The 25,278-nt window shown below is 53.1% G+C and overlaps 1 protein-coding gene across 1 annotated transcript; it reads left to right on the forward strand.

Annotated features, from left to right (window-relative positions):
• Positions 1 to 1,725: 1,725 nt before the first annotated feature.
• PYGB (glycogen phosphorylase B) lies at positions 1,726 to 22,565 on the forward strand. The gene is made up of 8 exons (XM_067532888.1): positions 1,726 to 1,797; positions 7,048 to 7,126; positions 9,186 to 9,249; positions 10,765 to 10,844; positions 12,324 to 12,531; positions 14,055 to 14,189; positions 21,767 to 21,833; positions 22,428 to 22,565. The coding sequence occupies exons 1-8, from the start codon at positions 1,726 to 1,728 to the stop codon at positions 22,563 to 22,565; spliced, it is 843 nt and encodes a 280-aa protein (XP_067388989.1).
• The last annotated feature ends 2,713 nt before the right edge of the window (positions 22,566 to 25,278 follow it).

Raw genomic sequence — 25,278 nt, forward strand, 5'->3', positions numbered from 1 at the left:
GGGGTACTAATTCTGCACTGGGCACTTCCCTGACCCACTGATCATTGCATACAATACAAAGCAATACAATTTATTACACAAACAGCGATCAAATCAATTAAAAAAATAAGAGGAGGAGAAAGGTAAAAGGAAAACACCCAACACTGCCCCCTGGCCTGGGGCACCACAAACAGTGTCTCTGGCGTTCACAGTCTGTGTCACATGTTGCAGGCCCACTGTCCAGACCCTGGCTGCACTGCAGGGATGCAGAGTCAGATCCCTGCTCTGCCAGTAGCCACATAGTCCCAAAGTCCCCTTTGCTTTCCCCAGCTGCTCACCACACCCAGCTCCAGACAGCTCCTGCCCCAGTTCTCTCTGCTTCAGTGCAGCTGCACTTGGCTCTCTGGGATGCCCCTCTGCTCTGCTGCTGTGGGTTGGGTCAGCTCGGCTCCATTCAGCTTTTTGTGCTCCTCTTCCAGCTGCAGGCTCCTTTGTCCTTAGCACTGGTCAGTTCTGCCCCAGGCATGCCTCAGCAGGCAGCTCCAGCTCACATGGAGGGCTGGACTCCCCCCACCCTCCTGGCTCCCTCCTTAGCCTGCCCGCCCTGTCAATCAGGCTGACCTGAGTTGGCCTCTCTCCACTGGCCCTGCGGGCTGTCCATTCCAGGGTCCTGCTTCCTCCAGAGATGGCCAATCAAAAAGACCCACTAAGTTTTAGTAAGGGGCTAATAGACCCCTTACACATGTCAGGTACTGTTAGAAAGGTTATAATATGCTAAATCAGATGATAATACTTATGTTCATGTGTAATATGTGAAATGGAAATTATAGATATATTTGAGATATCTGTATTTCCAATTGTGCTGCCTGGGCAACACCTCAGATAGGATGGTGGCAGGACAATAGCCTGCTTAATGGCCCATTAAGACACTCAAGGATGCAAGGGGCCCAGAAAGAAACTGAAGACATACCTGAACAGTTAGGATTGGCCCAAGTGACTCTGAACTCCATTTTGATTCCTGTAAAGTTCCGCAGGCAGCCTGGTGTGGGCCAGATAGTATATAAGGCAGAGGCCTTGGGAATCCATTTTGTCGTCAGTCACCAGTCTTCAGCCAGAACTCAGCTTCAGGTACCAACTTAATCAGCTCATCTACAACTGAACTGAAGCGTGAAACAAAGGACTGAGACCCAGCCAGAGATTGGGTGCACACCAGAGGAACTATACAAGCCTGCAACTCCACAATTCTTATAGAAACCTGATGTATATGGACTTTCAATAATTTGTGTATATCTGATTTGCTTTGACCCTTTAACATATCTCTTATGGTTTGTTTCTTTCTTTTTACAATAAACCTTTAGTTTTAGTTACTAAAGGATTGGCTGGCAGCATGGTATTTTAGGTAAGATCAAAACTTATATTGAACTGGTACTGTGGCTGACCCCTTGGGGTCAGAGGGAACCTTTGTAGTAAAGAGCATAGAGTTTAAACAACAGGTCTCTTTACTGGACCTAGTGCTGATTTGGGAGCCAGGAGCTGAAATGCAGTAAAGGGGGCTGTGTGTATTTGTATACAGGCTTCTGCGGGGATTCAGAAGCGCAGTTTGTGGCTGGTTGGGAAGTCTGGCTTCAGTGCCACACACCAGTGCTGGGAGAATCTGCTCTCCATTTGCGGCCTGCCCTGACCTTGGCATTTTCAGGTGGTTACCCTGGGCACGGGACAGGTCACAACCTGTCTATGGAATTCTACATGGGCCGCACCCTGCAGAATACAATGGTGAACCTGGGGCTGCAAAATGGCTGCGATGAAGCCATTTACCAGGTAAATTGGGGGTGCGGGGGAGGTCCCAGTTATTGTTGAGCAAAACTTTTCTGCCAGAATTCATTTAGGAAGAAAATTGGTTTTGACCAAACTAATTTTTTAAAGAAGTTTCTGCTTTCTATGGAAAATTTTGATTTTTCATCGAAAAGCCAAACTCCTCATGGGAGTTGTAGTTTGGTTTTCTCATGTCCCCATTCTTCTATATGGGCTGTGCTCCACCCAGACTACATCTCCCATGATGCACTATAACTAAGGAGTCCCATGAAGCAACTGCCTCCTATCACCAGTGCATCTTGGGAAATGTAGTCTGAGCAGGGAGCTTAGTCTAGAGAACATAAGAACGGCCACAGTGGTTCAGACCAATGGTCCATCTAGCCCAGTTTTCTGGCAGTGACCAATGCCAGGTTCTTCAGGGGGAGTGAACAGAACAGGTTATCATCAAGTGATCCATCCCGTCGCCTATTCCCAGCTTCTGGTAAACAGCAATCCCTGCTAATAGCCATTGTTGGACCTCTCCTCCTCTTCTTTGAACCCCATAGAGAGGAGAATGGGAACATGAGACGCTTTTCCTACAACTTCCAAGGGGCACCACTAAGGCCTTTCCTAATAGAAATATTTCAGGTTTTGGTTAAAAAACCAAAAGGTTTTCAGTTTTTCACTGAAAAGTCAGTTCTGTAGATAATTCTACAGAAGTATATGCGTTTTTATTTTTGTCAACATTTCTCCAGAAAAAAGATCATTTTCCCGCCAGCTCCATTCCCCATTTTCTCTCAGCATCAGCTGTGGCTCACAGGGCCTGTCAGTGCTCTGACAGAAGAAGAGTATGACAAAACGCCAATCCATTTCAGCGATGTAGCTGGATAATGATTTGGGGCTTGATCTTGCAAGGCGTTGAGCACTCTGCACTCGACAGAATGAAATATTTAGATGTGTTTAGCTATAAGCACATTAATGTAGTCCCACTTAGATCAGTGAAATGTTAATGAAAATTTTCATGACTTTTTTTTTCATTGATTTTTCAAGATTTGGTAAAACCTTTTCAGTTTCCAGCCAGCTCATATAACGAGTCAAAAAAGTGAAAATCTTCTGATTAAAATGTCAGTACTTTTGGGGGTGGAGGGAAGGTTGGTCAAAGGTTGATATTCTGATAAAAAATGTAATAAAAAAATTGGAAAGAGAAGCATTTCAATGAATTCCAATGCCATTGGAGTCAATGGGACACCCATAACAGGAAGTAATTCACATGAATGTGTGCTTGAAAGATCAGGGCCTATCATGGCATGTTTAGCATGGTATGATTTCTGAGATAAAAGCTTTTCCTAAGAACTCACGTTTTTTGTCACCCTAGCCTAAAAATCAGGCCTCTTTAAGGTGTCTTTCACCTAGGCCTGCTCACAAAAGTCTCTGAAGTAACTCAGGCTGCCCTTATATACCTCAGCAGGCCTAGTTCTGAGTCACATGCTCCCATCACATGACCCTTGGACTCCTTCCCTTCACCTGGGGAGGTGGGCTACACCTGGCACAGGTGAGGCTGGGCCCCAGCTCTTTTAAAGAGCCAGCTCACCCTGTGACAATCCCCTTCCAAAGCTTTCTGTCTTTTACTCTGATGTGCTAGGCCAGTGTAAATGTGTCACTCCTGTTTAAATTTACTTCTTATGGGCTTTTGCCTGGCACCATGCACCTGCTAATATTTGGGTCACTCTGAAGGGAAGCCCTGCTTTTTGTCAATCTGAGCACAGCTAAAGCCAGGCTGTGATATCAGTCACCCAACAGGGTTCATGTACACGTGAAGCCATTGATGAAAGGGGACTGATGCTCCTCTCAGTGACTCCACTATAACTCCACTGGCTTTGCTGTATTTACTTGCTGTTTACACCAGGGTGAGTAAGAGGAGAATCTGGCCCAAGGTTTTAGGTCCCACTGGGAGGCTTTCTGTTGAGGTCAGTAGGCATTGGCTCCAGTCAACAGAACCCAAACACTGCTGCAGCCTGCTCTGAAATGTTTGGGATCCAGGGCACTGGTGCATTCGCAGGACCCTACCCTATGTGAAGCATAGCCTTCGGACAGGAAGATTGGTAACCGAAGGAAAATAGAGCCCTCCTCTGATCCATTCCCACAGTTATGGAGAGCTCATGTAACACGCTCACTTTCCATTTGAAGACTGATTTCTTTAGACAAACACCGGTCAGGATTGGGCGGGGTTTACTTGGCTCTCTCTCAGCACAGGGCTCTGTACTAGATGGCCTCTCGAGGTCCCTTCCAGCCCCATGTGTCTATCATTCTTCTGACCTGAATCCCTGTCTAACTTCACTAAGACTCCCACCAGTTTCCCTGGAGTTTCCTCTGCCAGAAGGGAACTGGGGAGGAGCCTGTCAAGACACAGGGGCAGGCAGGGAAATGCAGCCATGTGGAGCATCCATGTTTTGTATCCGCACAAGGGCTCTAGGTGTGCACAGACCAGAGCAAAGGTGTGACCCTGCCCCAAAGAGCTCACAGTCTAAAGAGACAGACCAAATGGAGATGCAGGAATGGGGTGTAACATACACATTTGGCCCATGTCTTATCAGCATCACTATTCTCTCTCTCTTTAATTCTTTCCCTTTGCTGTTCTCTGCTCCTGTTTGCCGTCTGTAACCAAAGGAAATGGCTTGCACAAAGCTCATTAATTTTATAGCGTCCTGAAGTTTCCATGTAATCTACCCACTTCATTTCATCTAATGTTATTGCTTTTGAATGTACCAGGACTAACAAAAGCCAACAAGTTTGGCAGAGGCTCCAGTATCCCTGTGCCCTTGAAGCAATTCTAATTTCAATTATTGAAAAATAAACATATCCTCCAGATCGTTAAAGATTCAAGAGGCTGGGCTTGGGGATATTTTTGTTTCAGAGGTTGCTGATGGTAACAAAGCTTTTGTGGTGGAAAATGGTTGCTGCTGGATCGGTCTGCAGTGTGCAATGCAGAGGCTGATGGTAAAGTAATACGCTGCAATGGGAGGAGGGTCCACGAGGAATAAACTTGAAACCTCATCTGACTATAACTTCCTGTGCTAGTAATAGGTGCTTAGGCCCTGATCCTGCAGGCAGCTCTTGCACTTGCACTTGCACTTCCACTGAGCCCCACTGGGGCTCTGCCCGCACACAGGTCATTGCAGGATCAGGACCTCAGTTTCCTTTTGCTACATGACCTTTCCTCACAACTGCATCTCACTCAGACTCCTGGAAATTAAACCCAACAAGCCGAGGTAGGGTGACTTGGAGAGATGTTGGACAACACATCTCTCTGATAGCCCAGCTGACGGAAGAGACAGTTAGGCCACATCTACACACACAAGTTGTACTGCTCTAACCGTTCTGCTATGGCTGTACCTGTACAACCCCTCTGGTGTGGTCGCTGTCACACAGGTACAAGTGTGCAGCTATATACCTGGACAGGAAGGGGAATAAGGCACCTTTGTAGGGGTATAACTGTCCAAACTAGGGGTTGTGCTGGCATGATTATATTTGGTACAAAAATCATGCCCCTAAATGACTTAATTGGACTTGTCCAAATACCACGAGTAGACCTCGGTATGTGTGTCTGGCCAACATGAAGGTTCTCCACTGCTAGCACTCACTGGAAAATGGGCATAATAATGTAGAGGCTGAATGTTTGTTAATACTTGGCACTTTACATACTTAAAGCAATTTACCAACAATTGCTAATTAATACACCTAATGCTCCCCTAAGGGAAGTATTATCATCCCCTTCCTAAAGGCGGGAAACTGAGGTACAGGGAGTTGGCATGACTTGCCCAAGATCACACATCAGGACAGTGGTGGAGCTGGGAATAACCCCAGGTCCCTGGAGTGCCAACCCAGCCTTCTAACTGCGTCCCTGGGAAGGGCTCTGAGATTGTTGGCTGACAAGTGGTTTAGATGTACGTATCATATTGGCTATTCCAGTGCAGGAAGGAGAATAAGCGATACCAGAAAAAGGTACCTTTATGCCAGTATAATGGCTTCCACACTAGGGGTATAACTATTTTGGTAAAATAACCACACCCAGAACGCCTCATCCATACATGAACAGCAAACATGGCCACCTCAGCTTCTGACCCCACTTTGCTCTCACTAACCAGCTATCCCCAGATTTAAAGTGAATTTAAAACAGAAATTAGCAGAGGTGATTGAAAACCAGGATTTCTATCCTGAGGGAAATTCTGATAGTTCAACATTTGTTTTCAACCCGACAAAAGTTTTGATGAAATAGAACGTTCTGAAAAAAATCTAAATTCAGAAACATTAAAATGTTTTGTTTCGGGTTGACATTAATCTCTGCATGCTGCTGAGCCTGCTGCATTGCCTCATGGGGGTTGTAGTTCTGAGTCCCTTATGTGCCCAATCTCCCTTGTGGGCCTTGCTCTCCTATTGGACTACATCTCCCATGATGCACTCTGGAGGACACAGCGATTAATGCATGTCCAAAATGAAGCATTTTGTTTCCATTTTCCCAATGGAAAATTCTGCCGAAATAGATCTTTGCCTGCAGAAAATTTTAACTTTGACAAAACCCCGTTTAATATCATCTTCGAAATTTTCAGCCAGCCCTAGGAATTAGTTGTAGTGATGGGAGTGGAGGCTTGGCCTTCCTGAATGGCTGTGGCGAGGTCAGGGACAAGGAGAGATGACTGCTGGGGGTAGGTCAAAGGACAGGTTTCAGACGGTCAGAAGTGGAAGCAGTCATATTTGTTGCTGGCTGTCGGTTAGGAAGTTGTGAGCCGGAACATTGGGTGACATTCCGGCATAGCAGGAATAACTTGCAAGGTCAACCTGTGAATTTGGCATTAGCCATGTTCTGGGCTAAGGAGCCCATGGGCCTCAGAGTCTGGCTAGGCCAAGATACAGTTATTAACCCTGTAAAGAAGGAGCACCCTTAAATTGTTATGCAAAGAAGCCAGCTTTGTGCTGTGGTGATTGGCTGACTGCCATCCGTTCCCTGATTCAAAATTAAATTAGAGATCTTTGTAGTTTCGAGGGAGGATTGCCAGCCAAAAATGTTTGATGTAGCTAAGGAAACCTGCAGCCCCTAATAAAGATGCAGCTGGAAGTGGGATGGGGTCATTTGTCAGAAGAATTAGATTGCCAGGAAGAGAGAGAACCCTGCATATGTTTTTCTCCCCTTCAGGGAGTGCAGGGAAGCGAGTCTGTCTCAGGGCTCTGGGGGGTGATGCTCTGAGGCTGAGACCTCTGCTTGGATTGCTTTCTCAACAGCTGGGTCTGGACTTGGAGGAGCTGGAGGAAATCGAAGAAGATGCTGGCCTGGGTAATGGCGGGCTGGGGCGCCTGGCAGGTAAGGCCCCGTTCTTTGGATTCCCAGGGATATCCTCTGCAAGCAGCCTTTAATTAGCTTTAATTGGCCCCTTCTGCAAAGAACAATTAGCTGCATCTAACAACTGTGGCCACACCTGGTTTAGGCACAGTTGGCCAAGCTGGCTTATCATACCTGTAGGCTAGCAATAGAGGAGGCCAGAGACCTTGCCTACACAGTCTTCCACACCTCCCCCCCCTTGCAAATTTGTCACCCTTGCTAACACTGGTGCAGCTCTAACCTGGACAAGGTGCCAGCATCTGCTGTCATTTTAACTAGCATGTCATCTAGCCTATACTAGTGCTATCATTGGAGCAACCATGGGACTCATAGACTCTAAGATCAGAAGGGACCAATATGATCATCTAGTCTGACCTCCTGTACAACTCAGGCCAAAGAACCTCACCCATCCACTCCTGGAATAGACCCCTGGCCTGTGACTGAGTTATTAAAGTCCTCAAATCATGGTTTAAGGACTTTAAGGTACAGAGAATCCACCAGCAACTGAGCCGTGCGCCACACTACAGAGGACGGCAAAAAAAACCCAGAACCTTTGCCAGTCTGCCCTGGGGGAAAATTCCTTCCTGGCCCCAAATATGGTGATCAGTTAAACCCTGAGCATGTGGGCAAGACTCACCATCCAGACACCCTTCTCTGTAGTAATTCAGAACACTCCCCATCTAACATCCCATCACAGGCCATTGGCATATCTACCAGCAGTAGTCAAAGATCAGTCAATTGCCAAACTAGGCTGACCCATCATACTATCCCCTCCACAAATTTATCAAGCTCAGTTTTGAAGCCAGTTAGGTTTTTTTGCCCGCACTGCTCCCCTTTGATTCCAGAACCAGGACATTAGAATCATAGAAGTTTAGGGTAGGAAGGGATCTCAGGAGGTCATCTAGTCCAACCCCCTGCTCAAAGCAGGACCAACGTCAACTAAATCATCCCAGCCAGGGCTTTGTCAAGCCACACCTTAAAAACCTCTAAGGATAGAGATTCCACCACCTCCCTAGGTAACCCATTCCAGTGCTTCACCACCCTCCTAGGGAAAAACTTTTTCCTAATATCCAACCTAGACCTCCCCCACTGCAACTTGATACCATTGCACCTAGTTCTGTCATCTGCCACCACTGAGAACAGCCTAGTTCCATCCTCCCTGGAAGCCCCTTTCAGATAGTTAAAGGCTGCTATCAAATCCCCCCCTCATTCTTCTCTTCTGCAGACTGAACAAGCCTAGTTCCCTCAGCCTCTCCTCATAAGTCTTGCGCTCCAGCCCCCTAATCATTTCCGTTGCCCTACAATGGACTCTCTCCAATTTGTCCACATCCTTTCTGTAGTGGGGGGCCCAAAACTGGACACAATACTCCAAATGCAGCCTCACCAATGCCGAATAGAGGGGAATAATCACTTCCCTCAATCTGCTGGCATTGCTCCAACTAATGCAGCCCAATATGCTATTAGCCTTCTTGGCAACCAGGGCACACTGTTGGCTCATAACCAGCTTCTTGTCCACTGTACCCCCCAGGTCCTTTTCTGCAGAACTGCTGCCTAGCTCATCGGTCCCCAGTCTGTAGCTGTGCATGGGATTCTTCCATCCTAAGTGGAGGACTCTGCACTTGTCCTTGTTGAACCTCATCAGATTTCTTTTGGCCCAATCCTCCAATTTGTTCAGGTCACTCTGTATCCTATCCCTACCTTCCAGGGTATCTACCACTCCCCCCAGCTTAGTGTCATCTGCAGACTTGCTGAGGGTGCAATCTACCCCATTCTCTAGATCATTAATGAAGATGTTGAACAAAACCGGCCCCAGCACTGATCCCTGGGGCACTCCACTTGTTACCGGCTGCCAACTAGACATCAAGCCGTTGATCACTACCTATTGAGACTGGTGATCTAGCCAGCTCTCTATCCATTTTATAGTCCATTCATCCAAACCAGACCATGAGATGGTCGAGTTCAGGATCCTGACAAAAGGAAGAAAGGAGAACAGCAGGATACGGACCATGGACTTCAGAAAAGCGGACTTTGACTCCCGCAGGGAACTTTAACTTGCCGATAAGAATACTGTGGGAGACCGTATCAAAAGCGTTGCTAAAGTCAAGGTATATCACGTTCACCACTTTCCCCACATCCACAGAGCCAGTCACCTCTTCATAGAAGGCAATCAGGTTGGTCAGGCATGACTTGCCCTTGGTGAATCCATGTTGACTGTTCCTGATCACCTTCCTCTCCTCCTAGTGCCACAAAATGGATTCCTTGAGGACCTGCTCCATGATTTTTCCAGGGACTGAGCTGAGGCTGACCAGTCTGTAGTTCCCTGGATCCTCTTTCTTCCCTTTCTTGAAGATGGGCACTATATTTGTATTTTTCCAATTGTCCAGGACCTCCCCGATCACCACGAGTTTTCAAAGATAATAGCTAATGGCTCTGAAATCACATCATCCCAACTCCCTCAGCACCCTTGGGTGCATTGCATCCGGCCCCATGGATTTGTGTATGTCTAATCTTTCTAAATAGTCCTGAACCTGTTCCTTCAGCACTGAGGGCTGCTCACCTCCTCCCCATTCTGTGCTGCCCAGCGCAGTAGTCTGGGAGCTGACCTTGTCTGTAAAGACAGAGGCAAAAAAAGCCTTGAGTACCTCAGCTTTCTCCACATCCTCTGTCACTAGGTTGTCTCTCCCACTTAGGGGCTAACACTTTCCCTAATCTTCCTCTTGTTACTAACATACCTGTAGAAACCCTTCTCGTTACTCTTCTTGTCCCTTGTTAGACGCAATGCCAGTTGTGCTTTGGCCTTCCTGATTTCACTCCTGCATGCTCGAGCAGTATTTTTATTATCCTCCCTAGTCATCTGACCGAGCTTCCACTTCTTGTAAGCTCCCTTTTTGTGTTTAAACTCACCAAAGACTTCTTTGTTAAGCCAAGCTGGGCGCCTACCATATTTGCTATTCTTTCTGCACATCAGGATGGTTTGTTCCCGAGCCCTTAATAAGGTTTCTTTAGAATACAGCCAGCTCTCTTGGATTCCTTTCCCCCTCATATTAGCCTCCTAGGGGATCATGCCCATCAGCTCCCTGAGGGAGTCAAAGTCTGCTTTTCTGAAGTCCAGGGTCTGTATCCTGCTGTTCTCCTTTCTTCCTTTTGTCAGGATCCTGAACTCTGCCATCTCGTGGTAGAGATGGGAACAGGGTGGGATGCTAACAGGGCTGGAAGCCTGGTTTTTGCTCAGGTAGAGCCTGAGGCTGGGACTTTGTTTTAAGTGGATTATAAAACAGCTTGACCCCAGCCAGACCACGCTGGGGGGTCCATTTTTGGCCGCAGCTGTGCTGAGCTGTGCTGAGCTCCCATTTAGGCTCCCATTTAGGCAACATATACATATCCAAAGGCATAACAATGGGGTAGGTGGATAAAAGTCGGGTACTTTATGGTTGTCATTAGGCCTCAAGTACCCGGCTTTTATTCACCTACCCCATTGTTATCTATGCCTTTGGATATGTATATGTTGCCTCCTATTTTTGCTGTATCATTTCTACCAACTGTATCTGAGGAAGTGAGCTGAAGCTCACGAAAGCTTATGCCTGCAGAAATTAAATTTGTTAGTCTTTAAAGTGCTACAGAACTCTTGTTGATCCCTATGTTGGAGATAGACTCAAGGTCATCTTCTTGGAGAACTACAGTGTGTCCTTTGCTGAGAAAGGTCAGACACTGCGGGGTGTGGAGTGCATCTCCGCTGTGGGGTGCTGGCGACCATCTGGAGTTGGAAAGGGAGCCCGTGAATCGCTTTCCTGGTGGGACTGGAGGGCAGACAGGCTTTGAGAAATCCGGGATTTGGCAATCAGAAAGAGGAGCAAGGGGAAGTGCGGGAGCAAGCAGTGGGGTGGGGAAGGTCTGGCTGGAGTATGGCATGGCTGGCGGATCTCCGTGTAGACCTCCCTTCGGAGCTTTCCCAGCATTCGCTGCTCTGGGCTTTCAGAAGCCAGGGGTGCTCCAGCCACAAAGCTGCCCAGTCGGACTGGAGCTGCAGCAGATGCAGAACAGACCCTGCCACGGGGTGCACACATCGTAGCTATTCGCTGTTCCTGTTTCGATTTGCACGTGCGTGCAAGCCGGGTCAGTGGCCTCTCCATGAGGCATGAGATCCAACTGGAAAGAGGCCCAGAGGGTGACATTTGGTGCTGCCCATCCTGGGCTGTGTCCCTGAGACCTTGTGCGCTCACAGAGGCATGGCACTCTGGCATTGCGTTGTCGTGGAAACACACCCGGCCTTCCAGGCAGGCTGAACAGCTGCTGTTTCTCTGAGCCTGGAAGGCGTTGGAATGTCCTGGCTCCCTGACTCCGCAAGCAGGGCAGCCCTGACCCAGGTGACGCTCCTCTGGGCATCTCTGTCCTGCCGCAGCCAGCGCGGGGGCTGCTCAGGTGCCCAGGGATTAGGCTCCCCGGGTGAAGATGGTGGCTGGCACCAGCTGCGTTATTTGCCAGTTGCGCTTTGCACAAAGCTCCCGTGGGAAGGGACCAGGCTGGATTCTGGTTTTCCGGTGGGAAGCGAACTCGTCGGAGCTGATCGCTCCAGGAACGGGGTTCTCCTCTGTGGCTCTCCAGCCTCGGCTGGACACAACACTCGCTGCAATGCACCTGGCTGCTGAGAGCGGCTGCCGAGAGCAGGACCTGCTCTGCAGACCAGAGGGACCCAGAGGGTCGTGTGTGCTGAGCAACTGGTGGATCCTGCCTATTGCCTAGAGGTGGGGGCCCAGACCCTCACCTGGGCTCTGGGCCCGGGCTGCAGAGTTGGCCTTTGTGCCCCCTCCCCCAGTCCTGGCAGGCTCTAGGCCTAGCTGGTGCCCTGAGCTTGAGAACCCCGAGTTCTAGCTGCCCAAGAGGCCAGGAGAATGGCTGGGCATTGAGTAGGCACAAGGGGCTGCTGTACCAGCAGCAAGGCTTTGGATCCCTGCACCAGGGGGAGGGATCTGTCCCTGGCTGGCTCTGGGGGTAGAGAGCTGCGCTGTGCTGACACACTCGCTCTGTGTGCTGAGCAGGTATGACGTCCCACAGGGCTGTTAGCTAGCTGGTCCAGACGGCAGCTGCAGACGCCCATCCGCACTGGGCTGCCCACTTTGAGAGCTGGGCCGAGGGGTAAAGAACAGCTGCCTGGTAACTGCCTCCTCCCCGCCCCCTGCAGTGATTCCCGCAGCTGATCTGTCCCAGCAGATCTCCATGGCTGGCACCGAGGCCTCGGGCATGGGAAACATGAAGCTCATGCTGAACGGCACCCTCACCATCGGGACCATGGATGGGGCCAACGTGGAGATGGCGGAGGAAGTGGGCGAAGAGAACCTCTTCATCTTTGGCATGAGGGTGGAAGGTGTGGAGGTATTAGACAAGCAGGGGTTTGTAGAACCGCGTCGCCGGAGACACAGGACGCCCTGTGCTGGAGCATCCGTGACACCACCCACCGTCACCACATGCATTATGGGAAGAGCCGGCCCTGGGCTAAGCGGAGAGCTGGGGGAAGGACATGCCCGCTCGTGCAGAAAGGGAGGGCACTAGGTCAGTGCAGCAGAATGATTGTAACCCAGTGGGAAGGTGAAAGGGCCTGGCTCCGGTGCCCGCTGAGGGGAGCGGAGCAGGAACAGCTGCTGGGAATAGATTCAGAGCCAGGCACTCGTGGAGCGTCGCTCGTGCACCCTGGGTGGGATTCTAGCGCGAAGGGGGAGCTGGGTGCTGACCGTCATGCAGGTGCTGCACTGTGTAGCTGTGCCAAAAGGAGCAACTCTCAGAGGGTGCTGGGTGACATTTCCCCCATTCCTGCCTCTCACTCAGGAGCAAGCAAAGGGACGTGCCCCGGTCCTGCCTGCCCCTGGGAAGCCGGGGTGGCTGCCGGGGTATGCGGCTGCAGTGGGTCTGAGCTGGCAGCAAGTTCTTATTTAGGATGTGTTTAAAAAAATTTACCCAAACCCAGCTCTAGATACAGTCTGTCCCCCTGTGTGCTGGAGTCCGGCAGGGCCAGGCCAGCTGAGCGGCCTGGGTCCTGCTCCAGTGCAGTGGGGCTGGACTGTCAGAAAGGCTGTGTCTGAGTATGTAGCGCTCACGCACCCCCTGCACTGCCGCCTCGTGAAGATGCACTCAGAGGGTCCTGGGCCCGCAGCCTGGCTGCACTAGCCCCTCTGAGAGGAGCCTGCCCCAGTGCCCTAGCGCGGTGGGGTAAGGAAATGCCGGTGTGGACAACCTGGTGACGTTCTGAAAAGCGCCTACGTTCCCTGGTCAGACGTGATCTCAGAACTTAGGGCCCAATTTCTCAAAGGTATTTAGGCACCTGAAGATAGCTAGGCACCTAGTGGGACTTTCCAAGCACCTAACTCCCATTGACACCAAGGGGGCTTAGATGCTTAGGTGCTTTTAAAACCCACACTGAGCACCTCTCTGCAACTTGACGTGCTGAAGTACCACTGAAAAATGGCCCTCACGCTCCTAAATCCCTCAGGCTCGGCATGTGCTAGAAGGGCTTTGCTAGTCCAGCGGAGACCAGTTCCCAAACAAAATACGGCAGCCTGGCGAAAGGCCTCTTGCTGGTATCAAAATTTGATTTAAAAAAAAAAAAGTCACCCTGCAACCAGCGTTCCCGTCCCAGCAGGCTTCTAGCAGAGCCCGGTCAAAGTTGCTGTTGGAAATGGGGCATCGGCTCCCCAGTCGCTGAGGTGCTTTGGAAATATTGCCCTGGCCTTTGTCTTGGAAAGCTGGGGGCAATCGGAGCATGGTTCATTGCCGCAGGTGCCAAATGCTGACCCTCCTCCAAAAGCTGTGCCTAAAGGGAAGGTGCTCACCTTTCGCTGCCACCGGGCTCCCCGGGACTCTGGCTCTTTGCCACAAGCTGTGTGGAGCCAGCTGCAGCGTGCCCGTGTCTCCTGTGTAGGTACAACGCGAAGGAATACTACGAGCGCATTCCGGAGCTGAGACAAGCCATTGACCAGATCAGTAGTGCCTTCGTCTCTCCTAAAGAGCCGGGCTGCTTCAGGGATGTCGTCAATATGTTGATGAAGCACGACAGGTAAGAACCAGAAAAATTGTTTCTTCGTTCCGATCTGCTCGGGAATCTCTGTGATCCTGGGTGCCGCTCACAATGGACACCCATTGACGCCTGTGGGAGGCCATGGAAAGATTCACCAAATACGGAGCCTCTTGGCTCCCCCAATGCACTGTTCCCCATCCACCCCCTGGCTGGGGAAGTTGGGTTGGATGGCCATGGAAGCTGGAATCCAGTTAAGGAAGTGGGACCAGGTCCAACCTGCCTCTTCCCGAAAGCCCTGGTCCCCTTCCCACGATGGCCCCATTCACGGTGCTGCCCTGTAGCCGGACTGCACACTGCTGCGGAGTGATGCACCCACGCTCTGCTCTTTGAATCCCCCAGGGCCGCGGCTGGCCCTGGTACCCAGCTCTCACATGCAGTCATCACAGCCAGCCTAACGTGTAGCTGCTGCACGTGGGTTTCATCCACTAGTTCCCGTCTCCTGGCGCCGACGTAGCCAGACCGCAATGAGTGACTGCCGGTCTCCTTTCGCTCTCACTCACCTTTGCCCCAGCGCTCCCCGTGTCCCACCAGCTTTGTAGCTGAAAGAACCGCAATGCTGCGGCTAGCGCATGCCATCAACACCAGACACAGGGATCCCCAGCAGCGGGCATTGCCTGCACTTGTAAACATGGTGCTTCGGCCCAGGCTGCTTCCTACGCTTGGACAAACCCCCCCACCTCTTCCCTCCTGGCCTGGTTGTCGCTGCCCAGGGAAAGAGTAAATCTCCATGAATTTCAGGCCACAGTTTTCTTTTCCTCCTCCCAGCTGAGTGGGGGAGGGCTGGCCCCCCAGGCCCTGGAAGAGAGCAGGGGAGCAGCCTCTGGGGACCTAGTGAGCTTCGAAAGTGAAGAACCATTGATGTGGAAGACCCCTGCCTCTCCCCGCCCAGCATTCCCGCTCCTGTAGCTTCTCTGAGCTGGGCTGCCCTCGCAATTCCTCCCCTGGGCCAGCGTGCAGGAACTCGCTCCAGGGGTGGGGGGTGGAGTATGAGACCGCTCACCGATCCTGCCCCCATGTACCCTTCCCCATCCATGGAGCTGTGGGGACTGTGGAGCACCAGGACTATCTGCTCTGGCCTAACTCCACGGGTTTCATCTCCCTTCCGCTCAGGAGAAACAAGAGTCAAGAAAAACAGGGTTACTTACCAGTAACTGTTGTTCTTCAAGATGTATTGAAGAACATTATAGGTGTGTGCGCACCCTGTGCACAGATTCCCGGAACTTTTTTCCCCTTAGCAAGCCCCATAGGGTCAGCTCAGGTGTCCCCTGGAGTACCGCGCTCATGCCATGGTACATAGGGTGCTGCCGACCCCGCGGGCCCTCAGTTCCTTCTTTCTGCCGACTCCGACAGCGGGGACGGAGGGTGGGTGTGGAATGGACATGAGCAACACATCTCGAAGAACAACAGTTACTGGTAAGTAACCCTATTTTCTCTCTTCGAGTGATTGCTCATATCCATTCCATTATAGGTGATTAAATAGCCGTACCTTGGGGGTGGGTAGGAGTTAGCATTGCGCTGCCCTTGCCAGGACGGCTCTGCCGAATCCTGCGTCCTCTCTCGCCTGCTGTACGATGGCATAGTGCGACGTAAAGGTGTGGATCGACGACCAGGTCGCTGCTCTGCAGATGTCTTGCAGGGCACTCCTCCCAGGAAGGCCGCAGATGAGGCCTGGGCTCTGGTTGAGTGCGCTGTCACAGCTCCTGGAAGCGGCACCTTCGCCCGCTCATAGCAGGTTTTAATACAGGTGGTGATCCAGGTGGAGATGCACTGGGTGGAGACAGGTGAGCCCTTCATCCGGTCCGCCACTGCCACGAACAGCTGCGTTGACTTCCGGAATGGCCTGGTCTGCTCGATGTAGTAGGCCAGGGCTCGTCTGACATCCAGGGAGTGCCATCTCCGCTCCTCCTCCGAACCATGCAGTTTAGGAAAAAACACGGGGAGGAAGATATCTTGGTTGTAATGAAACTGTGACACCACCTTAGGCAGGAAAGCCGGGTGGGGCCTCAGTCAGACCTTATCCTTGTAGAAGACCGTGTAGGGGGGCTCCGAGGTTAAAGCCCTTATCTCGGAGACCCTCCTAGCTGATGTAATGGCCACTAGGAAGGATACCTTCCAAGAGAGGAAGAGCAACGGGCATGTAGCCATGGACTCGAAGGGGGGTCCTGTCAACATGGTGAGGACCAGGTACAAGTCCCAGGGAGGCACGGGGTCGCGGACCTGGGGATATAGCCTCTCCATCCGCTTGAGGAACCTAGCTGACATAGGGTGTGAAAATAAGGATCTACCCTCCATCGGCTGGTGGAGGGCCGATATGGCCGCCAGGTGCACCCGAAGAGAGGCCAGGGCTAAGCCCTGCAGCTTCAAGGGAAGGAGGTACTTCAAAATCGCCTGTATTGGCGAGGAGCTCGGTGGGATGCCCCGGGATTGAGCCCAACAAGTAAAACGCTTCCACTTGGCTCGGTACACCACCTGGGTGGAAGGTTTCCTGCTGCTAAGCAGGACCTGCTGTACCTGCATGGAGCAAGCTCTCGCTCCCTCCATCAGTCACAGAGTCTCCAAGCTGTCAGGTGGAGGGAGTCCAGGTCCGGGTGGAGCAGGCGACCCTGATCCTAGGAGAGCAGGTCGTAACGCCTTGGGAGCGGCAGGGGCGTGGCTATGGACAGGTCCAGCAATATGCTGAACCAGTGCTGTCTCGGCCAAGCTGGGGCGATCAGTATGATATCCGCCTTGTCTCTCTTGATCTTCAGGAGGACTCTGGGTAGCAAGGGAATGGGGGGAAACGCATACATAAGGGTCCCCGTCCAGTCTATAAGGAATGTGTCGGAGATGGAGCCCGGCTCGCGACCCTGGAGCGAGCAGAACCTCGGGCATTTCCTGTTCCAGGACAACGCGAACAGGTCCAGTTGGGGAACACCCCACTTGCAGAAGATGGAAGCTACTACCTCCGAATGTAGTGACCGATCGTGTCAGGGAAGGAACGATCTGCTGAGGCGGTTCGCCTCGTCGTTCCTGACCCCCAGGAGGTGAGAGGCAGATATATGAAAGTCGTGTCTGACCGCCAAGTCCCAAAGTTGTATGGCCTCCTGGCAGAGGGCTGAGGAGCGCGCTCCCCCCTGCCTGTTTATATAGAACATGGTTGCTGTATTGTCCATTAGGACCTGTACCACTCTGCCCTTGAGGAACTGGAGGAAGACCTTGCATGCAGGCGGACTGCCCTGAGTTCCCTGACATTGATGTGGAGGGACATCTCGCCCGGTGACCAGCCCCCTTGGGTGCTCAGGTTGCCGGTGATGTGCGCGCCCCACCCCACATCTGAGGCGTCCGTGATCAAAGTCACCGACGGTATTACTTCCCTGAAGGGAACTCCCTTCAACACCTCCCTTGGATCCTTCCACCATAGTAGGGAAGCCAATATCTGGGTGGGCAACGTGACCATCCTGTTCAGAGGGTGCCTGACTGGGGCTTACACTGATGCTAGCCACATCTGGAGAGGCCTGAGTTTGAGGCGAGCTAACCTCACCACATACATGCAGGCTGCCATGTGTCCCAACAGCTGGAGGCATCGCCTGGCTGTCGTCGTGGGAAACCTGTGGAGGTCATCTATTATGGCAGCCATTGCCTTGAAGCGAGGCCTAGGGAGGAAGGCTCTGGCCTGGGTGGCATCTAGTGTGGCCCCAATGAACTCTATGTGCTGCACTGGGGTGAGAATGGACTTCTGCTCGTTGATGAGCAGCCCCAGGTTGGTGCACGCTGCGCACGTGAGCTCCAGGCTGTGCCTGTCGTGGGCCCTGGACCTGCCCCGGATCAGCCAGTCGTCCAGGTATGGGAATATCTGAACTCCCTTGCGGCACAGGTGGGCTGCTACTACCGCCATACGTTTTGTAAATACCCTGGGGGCAGATGAAAGGCCAAAGGACAGGGCTGAAAACTGGTAGTGGCCACCAGCTACCATAAACCGTAGGAACCTTCTGTGTCCTGGGAGGATAGAAATGTGAAAGTATGCGTCCTTTAAGTCAAGGGCAGCATACCAGTCCCCTGGATCTAGGGTAGGAATGATAGAGGCTAGGGAGACCATCCGGAACCTGAGGCGTCTGATGAACTTGTTCAGGCGGAGGAGATCTAGAATGGGCCTCAGACCCCCCTTGGCCTTGGGGTTTAGGAAATACTGGGAATAAAAACCCCTTCCCCTTTCCCATGGGGGAACCTCTTCCATTGCTCCTAGTTGGAGGAGGGAGCGAACTTCCTGAGTGAGGAGCTGCTCGTGAGAGGGGTCCCTGAAGAGGGACTGGGTAGGAGGGGAGACTGGAGGGAAGGCCATCAGCAGTAGGGCACAGCCCCTGCGGACTATACCAAGGACCCATCGGTCCGAAGTAATGCTTTGCCAGTGGGCATAATACGGCCTGAGTCTGTGGGCAAAGGGCCGGTTGAGATCCAGGAGGAAAGGAAGAGTGCCACCCTCGTGCACACCATCAAAAGGATTTTTTATTATTTTGGCCCTTATTAGGGCCTTGCTGGGCCCCCGCCAAAGACCCTGAACAGTCACGGCGGTTTGGGCCTCGGAACCTCTCCCGACCCCTCCTGGGTTGAGCGGGTCTGGGGGGTTGCCTTGGAGGCGGCTGAGGCTGCCGCTGGGCCTGAGGCCGAGACTGACACCTCGAGGCCTGTGGGGTGTAGAGCCCTAGGGACCAGATCGTAGCCCTAGAATCTTTTAGGGCATGCAGCTTGTCATCGGTTTTGTCCGAAAAGAGGCCAGCACCATCGAATGGGAGATCTTGTATGGTCTGCTGGGCCTCTTGGGACAACCCCGACGACTGGAGCCACGAGAATCGTCTCATGACTATGGCTGAGGCCATCGCTCTGCTGGCAGCGTCCGCCGCGTCGCTGGAGGAATGCAAGGCCGCTCTTGCCACCGCAGCGCCCTCCTCAATGACAGTCGAGAAGTCCGCCGCTTTATCCTGGCGTAAAACCTGCGGGAGGATCTCAGCGAGTCTGTGCAGTGAGGACTAGAGGTTGAGGTTGTACCTCCAGAGGAGCGCCTGGTGGTTCGCGATCCTCAGCTGCAGAGACGCTGTTGTATAGACCTTGCGGCCAAACAGGTCTAGTTTTTGGCTTCTTTATTCTTGGGGGTGGTTCCCTGGGCCTCCTGTCTATCCCTCTGGTTCACCGCATCCACCACTAAGGAGCATGGCGTAGGGTGATTATATAAGTATTCAACCCCCTCAGTGGGTACAAAGTACTTCTTCTCGGCTCCGTTGGCAGTAGGGGGAACCAAGGCGGGGGTTTGCCAGAGGGATTTAGCCAACTTGAGCACCCTCTCGTGGACGGGGAGGGCTACTCTAGATGGGCCTACCATCCCAGAAACCCTGAATAGGGGGTCCTCCTCCTCTGAGAGCTCCTTTAGTTCTAGATTCAGGTTGCTAGCAACTCTTTTTAGCATGTCCTGATGAGCTCTGAAGTCAGGCAATGGAGTCTTACGGTCCCGGGAGGTGACGTCATTGGGGAATGAGGAGGAGGATTGAGGAAGTGGCCCCGTGGAGGGGCCTTCCTCTGGGTCTGATCCCCCTTCGGAGGGGTGGCCCTTGTCCTGCTGGGTCATAAGAGGAGGTGGTGGCGGGGCCACGGAAGAGTGGAGGGAGGCGGTAGCCTGGCCCACCTGTGTACCCCAGGGACCCCAATATGGCCACTGCCAAGGCCCCTGAGGCCACGCTAAAGTTGGCATCGGTGCCGACTGGGACACCCGGTGCCGAGATCTGGACCCGGAGCCGCTAGACCTCCGCTTACTTCCCTTCATGGGGGAGCGGCTCCTGGAGGACGACGAAGGCAAATGCCGGTGCCGTCGTGTGCGGTGCCAGTGTGGAGAGGAGCTACTGGAGCTGGAATGTCTCCCTCTCGATGACTTGCATCGACACTTCCCCCCGCGGGAGTGGGAGCGGTGCCGGGAGTGGTGCCGCTGGTGCCGACGCGAAGAACGGGACCGTGAAGATCGGTGCCGACCAGAGGAACAGGACCGCAAGGTGCGGAACTGTCTGCGAGATGTTGCGCGGGCCGGGGCCAGAGGCATATCCGGTGCCGGAGGCGTTGGTGCCGGAGGCATAGCCGATGGCAGAGGGGTTGGTACCGGTGGAGCCGGTATCGAGATGTAGGGCACCGGGATCCACGCCGGGCTGGGTGCCGGGGATCGAGACCGATGCCATGAGTTGCGGTGCCAAGATGGACTCTCCACGGAGGACTGGGAGGTAGCCCTCCGTGAGCTCCTCAACCGCCCTCTGTGCCGCGGTGTTGAGGAGCTCGAGGACTCGGTGCCGGAGCTGGAAGGGGAGCCGCATTCTCTACCCTCCTTGACCATCTGGGGGGAGACTTGGACTCCTGTCTCCGCCAACCACCGGGGCCACCCAGCGCACGTTTACCCCGAGACGCAGGTCCCCCAGCCCTCGGCCGAGGGGGGGACGGAGGCGTGGGCAGGCCCATGAGGGCGCGTGCCGCGGCGAACGCCTCCGGCATCAACGGCCCTTGCAAGGGCACTACCCCACTCCACAGAGTCGGGGAAGGCTCCCTGCGTGGAGATGCCGGTGCCAGAGTAATCTCGACGGCACGTGGCTGGGGCATCTGCTGACTCCCCCGGGGCCGCGTAGGTAGTGCGGGGGAGTTTCGGCGCGCAGAGTCCTTGCGGCACTTCGGTGCCGGGCTCTGGGTCGACGACGCCGGTGCCGGAGGAGCGCTCCGCACCGAGGAGACGCTTGGTGCCACAGGGGAACGCGCCAGTTCAGAGTCGGGACAGAGGGCGGACTCCATGAAGATAGCCTCCAGCCACGCCTCTCTCTCCTTCTGGGTGCGGGGCTTGAAGGCGCTGCAGATCTTACATTTATCTCTGCAGTGCTGCTCTCCGAGGCATCGGAGGCAGCGATCGTGAGGGTCGCTCACAGGGACAGGTTTGGCACACTCGGTGCACGGTTTGAAACCCTTTGAACCAGGCATGGCCCAACGCGAAGAAAAACCCCAAGGGTTTCCTAACTACCTAATTACTTAACTGCTTCTAAACAACACTAACTACTAAGGGGCCGCGACTTGCAAAGCAAGAGGCAATGTTCCAGCAACCGTCAATGGGCGGAAAGAAGGAACTGAGGGCCTGCGGGGTCGGCAGCACCCTATGTATCATGGCATGAGTGCGGTACTCCACGGGGCGCCTGAGCTGACCCTACAGGGCTTGCTAAGGGGAAAAAAGTTCCGGGAATCTGTGCGCGGGGTGAGCACACACCTATAATGGAATGGATATGAGCAATCACTCGACGAGAGAACGGCACTGACTGGTTTATAAGCAAACAACACCAGTTTCCTTTAGGGCTGTGACAGCCACGTAGGCTCTTGCAGCAGCTCAGGACTGAGTCTGCTTCCTGCATCAGCGCCTCACGCCGAAGGAATCCCCAAAGCCCATTTTCTGGTCAAAACCACCTGCACCAGTAATTGTTCACCCATCAGTCTTTGTGCTGCCCTGAGCAGCTGACTCAGAGGAACCAGGCTTGAGTTCAGCACCTCACGCTCCTCTGCTTTGCTTTCAGATTTAAAGGGGTCGCTGACTGCGAAGCCTACATTGAGTGTCAAGGCCAGGTTGACCAGCTGTACAGGGTAAGAGAATCACACTGTGCAGCAAACCGGGGATGGTCAGAAAAACTGACAGTAAACACGAAGGCCTTGCCTACACTCAGTCGTTGGCTGGTCAAGCTATCCCGGCAGAGCCACGCTGGCACACCTGCCTAGTGTAGACACAGTTTATACTGGTTCAGCCAGTGACATAAACCATCCCAGCAAGCGTACTTTCCTGCCGATATAACTACATCCACACTAGGGCTTTTGCTAGCCCAGTAAAAGGTTCCAGGGCAGAGCTGTACTGCTCCAGGGGACATGTGGAGACCCCAGCCCTTGGATATTAAAAGTAGGCTGGCCAAAAGGCTTGGAGAGACCAAACCTGCACTTGCAGGGAGAGGGATTAGGTGACCTGCTAGGTCTGTTGAGTAAGAAATCCTGCCACAGCAGCAATGGCGGGGTTGCATTTTCACAAGTCGTGAGCAAGTGCTGTAGTCAGTGCAGGGATGTTATTCCAACAGGGGACACAGCAGTGAAGGGAGAGGGTTGTTCCAGGAGAATCCTTGCAGTGTGTTGTAAATCACACTCCAAAAGCCGCCAACCCAGAGATTCAACATTGCCTTAGCTTCTTTACAGAAGCCGAGAGAGTGGCCTAAGAAGGTTACCAAGAACATCGCTTCCTCGGGCAAGTTTTCCAGTGACAGGACGATCACCGAGTATGCCAGAGAAATTTGGGGTGTGGTGCCATCAACTATGAAGATTCCCCTCACCTAACATCCCCAGGGAATAATCTGTGCACTAAAGGTGTGGCTGGTTGCTCCGGTGTTAAGGTGCTGCTGGTTTCCAGCTTGCTTTACACAGATGAACTTGCACCTGTTGATGGTCTGGAATCTAGAAACTAGGTTGCTCTCCAAAAATAAGAGGCTGATGCTTTGATTAAGAACAAAGTGGGGAAATGTTGGCCAAAACCTTGTTTGTGAAAAGAGGTAAAAAGTCCTACAAAGGAAGCAGAAGTAAACCTTAGTGAGAGCCAAGGCCAGTGTGTGTTACTCATTTAACCAGCTTGCTACTCCACATACTTAATCAAAAGCTTGTTTTCCCCTTTTGTATAAAAGATGCTGTAATCTCTGGGGAAAAGGGGTTAGTGGCGGCGATCACTAAACAATCTGCTCGGCCGCTCGGCCAGTGTGTTCTGAGCCTGCCAACACCTCCTGCCCCATCATTTCTAGATGATGTACAAGGGTTCTGACACCTTCCTCGGGAGCAGCTGGTACCAGCCACACCCGGAGCTGGGCTCCTGGCTGAGGGGATGGACAAAGCAGAGCCAATACCACTCATTTCCCCCTTAGTGTTTTATAAAAAGGGGGATCTGATGTTCCAGGGCTAAAGGTAAATGAAACGTCCCCAGCCAGGTGTCTAATTTTGATGCACTGATTGAAATAGGATAAACCTCCATGAGCCCTCAAGCCCCTGGTTTAATGATCATAAAATGAGAATTTTTTTTAAACCTCTCCATAGGAACCGTGCAGAAGGAGCTGCTAGGCTCTGCGGGAGCACAGAAGGGGGCTGTAGGAACACCTAGCAGCCCCTGAGGGCAGGAGAACGGGGGCTCTGAGATTCATGCTAACAGGGAGCATTTAATGGACTGCAGCCACGATTGAAACCAGCCTCCTCCTTTACCCACTGGGGCCATGGCTGTGGCAGTTTGCTGCAGTGGGCACGTGCAGACCACCCCTAATCTGAATTACAAAGCAGAATGCAGCCAGCAGTGCAAGATGGAGGTGCTCCTGGAGCAGGGATGGGTTCCTCTCTAATGTGCTGGCTTGCTCCAAGTGGCCTTTGTAGCTCGGCTGTGACGGCAGGGCCCACAGCTACGATCAAACTGAGAGCCTGTAGACTGCAGCTAGCAGGGATACACGTAGACCAGCTCTACCAGCCGAGCAGGGAGGAGCGCAGGACTCCTGTGCAAACCTGGGGCAATTCTTCCTCGAGGAGTGGGACTGAGTGAGGTCCAGCTCGCTGCCCAAGCTGGTGCACAGCAGGGCCTAGAGTGCCGTCCTGCCGGCACTTCGTAACCAATCAACGGACGCCCACAGCAGACAGGCTGCATGTTCTCCAAAGCAAGACCTGGGAGCAGCAGCTAGGCAGTAAATGCTGTCTTCCCTTCTTACACACAGTGTGGCACGAAGGAGCTGAAACTGAGAGAGGGCCTTGCCTAACATTATTTACTTGAATACTCGGCTAAGGGGCTGTGTTGATGCTCAGCACGCTGGCTGGCGGCAGTTGGGCCATTTCCTTTTGAGGCCGTTGGCTCCACCAGAGCTGTTTTTTCTTCCTGAGGGCGGCACCCCCGTGCTGCTCTGTGGCAGGGCTTCTCTTTTGCAAAAGTGCAAACGAAGCTCAGTGAGCCCTGCCCTCACTCCCCACGCTGTGTGTGTGGTGGGGGGGGGGCTAGGTAGCTGGTTCCTGAGGGATGTGAGCCACGAGCGTGGCCTTGGGACACCCTCCATGCACTGGTGGCCAAAGAGACCTTCAGCTGCGCACTCCAGCTGGACACGCCCAGCCCAGCCCAACCCAACCCCCCGTGTTCGCTCTAGGGCCAGTGGTCAGCCCCGTGGCAGGGAAGGAAGACCATCACGTTTCCTCCAGCAAAGGGCCCAATGTGGACAGCTGGGGCTAAGCACTGCAGCTGGTCACACTTACGCCTTCCTGCAGAGAACTGAGCATCAGCTTCCCCCCCTAGCTGGGCCAACGTGGCTTTGGGACCTACTCGCTGCTGGCTCCAGCGCCTTCCCGGGGGCCGTGCCCAGCGGAGTGGCAGGCAGCCACTGACCACACCACTTAAATCAGGGAACGCACCAGAGCCGGGCCCATGGACTAGCAGGCAAGGCACTTCCCCCAAGCCCTTCACCTTGCACAGAGATACAAGGACGGGCCTAGTCACAATCGCAGCCAGCAACCTCAGCGCTCTCCGTGGCTGAGCTGCAGGGCGAGGTGTAGGAGACGGACAGGATCTACTGCAAGGGGCATCCCCTGCCCTGAGTGTTAGCATGCCAGAGAGCCAGGTGGAGCCCAACAGTCAAAGCCAGGCTCAGTCACTGCCCTTGTGTTTCTGGAACTGGAAGCTCCTGTTTGTGGAAGCACCAGCTTCCTGCAAGGGCGCCATCCTTCCGCCCCCTCCCCGCCAACACACACACACTGAGCACCTGTTAGCACTGAGCGGATCGCTGTGATAACTGCATTGGCCAGCCGCCGCCAAGTTCCTCACCAAGCCACATGGCTGTGCTTTTCCAGGTCCTAACAGTGAATGCAGGAAGAGCACAGACAAAATCTGGCTTAGGCACCTACGACAAAGATGAAGAGTGTTGCTGGGGAAAAAAACATTTGTTGGATGGTTGCAACAGCACAGGTGAAATTACATCATGACGCAGTAGCTCCGATGCATTTGCTGTGTAAGTCGCTGTGTTAACTTTTGTCGGGTCTCTGT

The sequence above is a fragment of the Emydura macquarii genome, unplaced genomic scaffold (assembly GCF_026122565.2).
Source record: "Emydura macquarii macquarii isolate MOO-44397 ecotype Brisbane River unplaced genomic scaffold, CSIRO-AGI_Emac_v2 contig_3305, whole genome shotgun sequence".
NCBI classification, from domain to species: Eukaryota; Metazoa; Chordata; order Testudines; family Chelidae; genus Emydura; species Emydura macquarii.

Coding starts and splice junctions, on each gene's coding strand:
- PYGB (XM_067532888.1), top strand. CDS start 1,726: ATGGGCCGCACCCTGCAGAATACAATGGTGAACCTGGGGCTGCAAAAT. Junction 10,845..12,323: donor TGTGTCCTTTGCTGAGAAAG/GTCAGACACTGC, acceptor CGCCCCCTGCAG/TGATTCCCGCAGCTGATCTG. Junction 14,190..21,766: donor ATGTTGATGAAGCACGACAG/GTAAGAACCAGA, acceptor CTTTGCTTTCAG/ATTTAAAGGGGTCGCTGACT.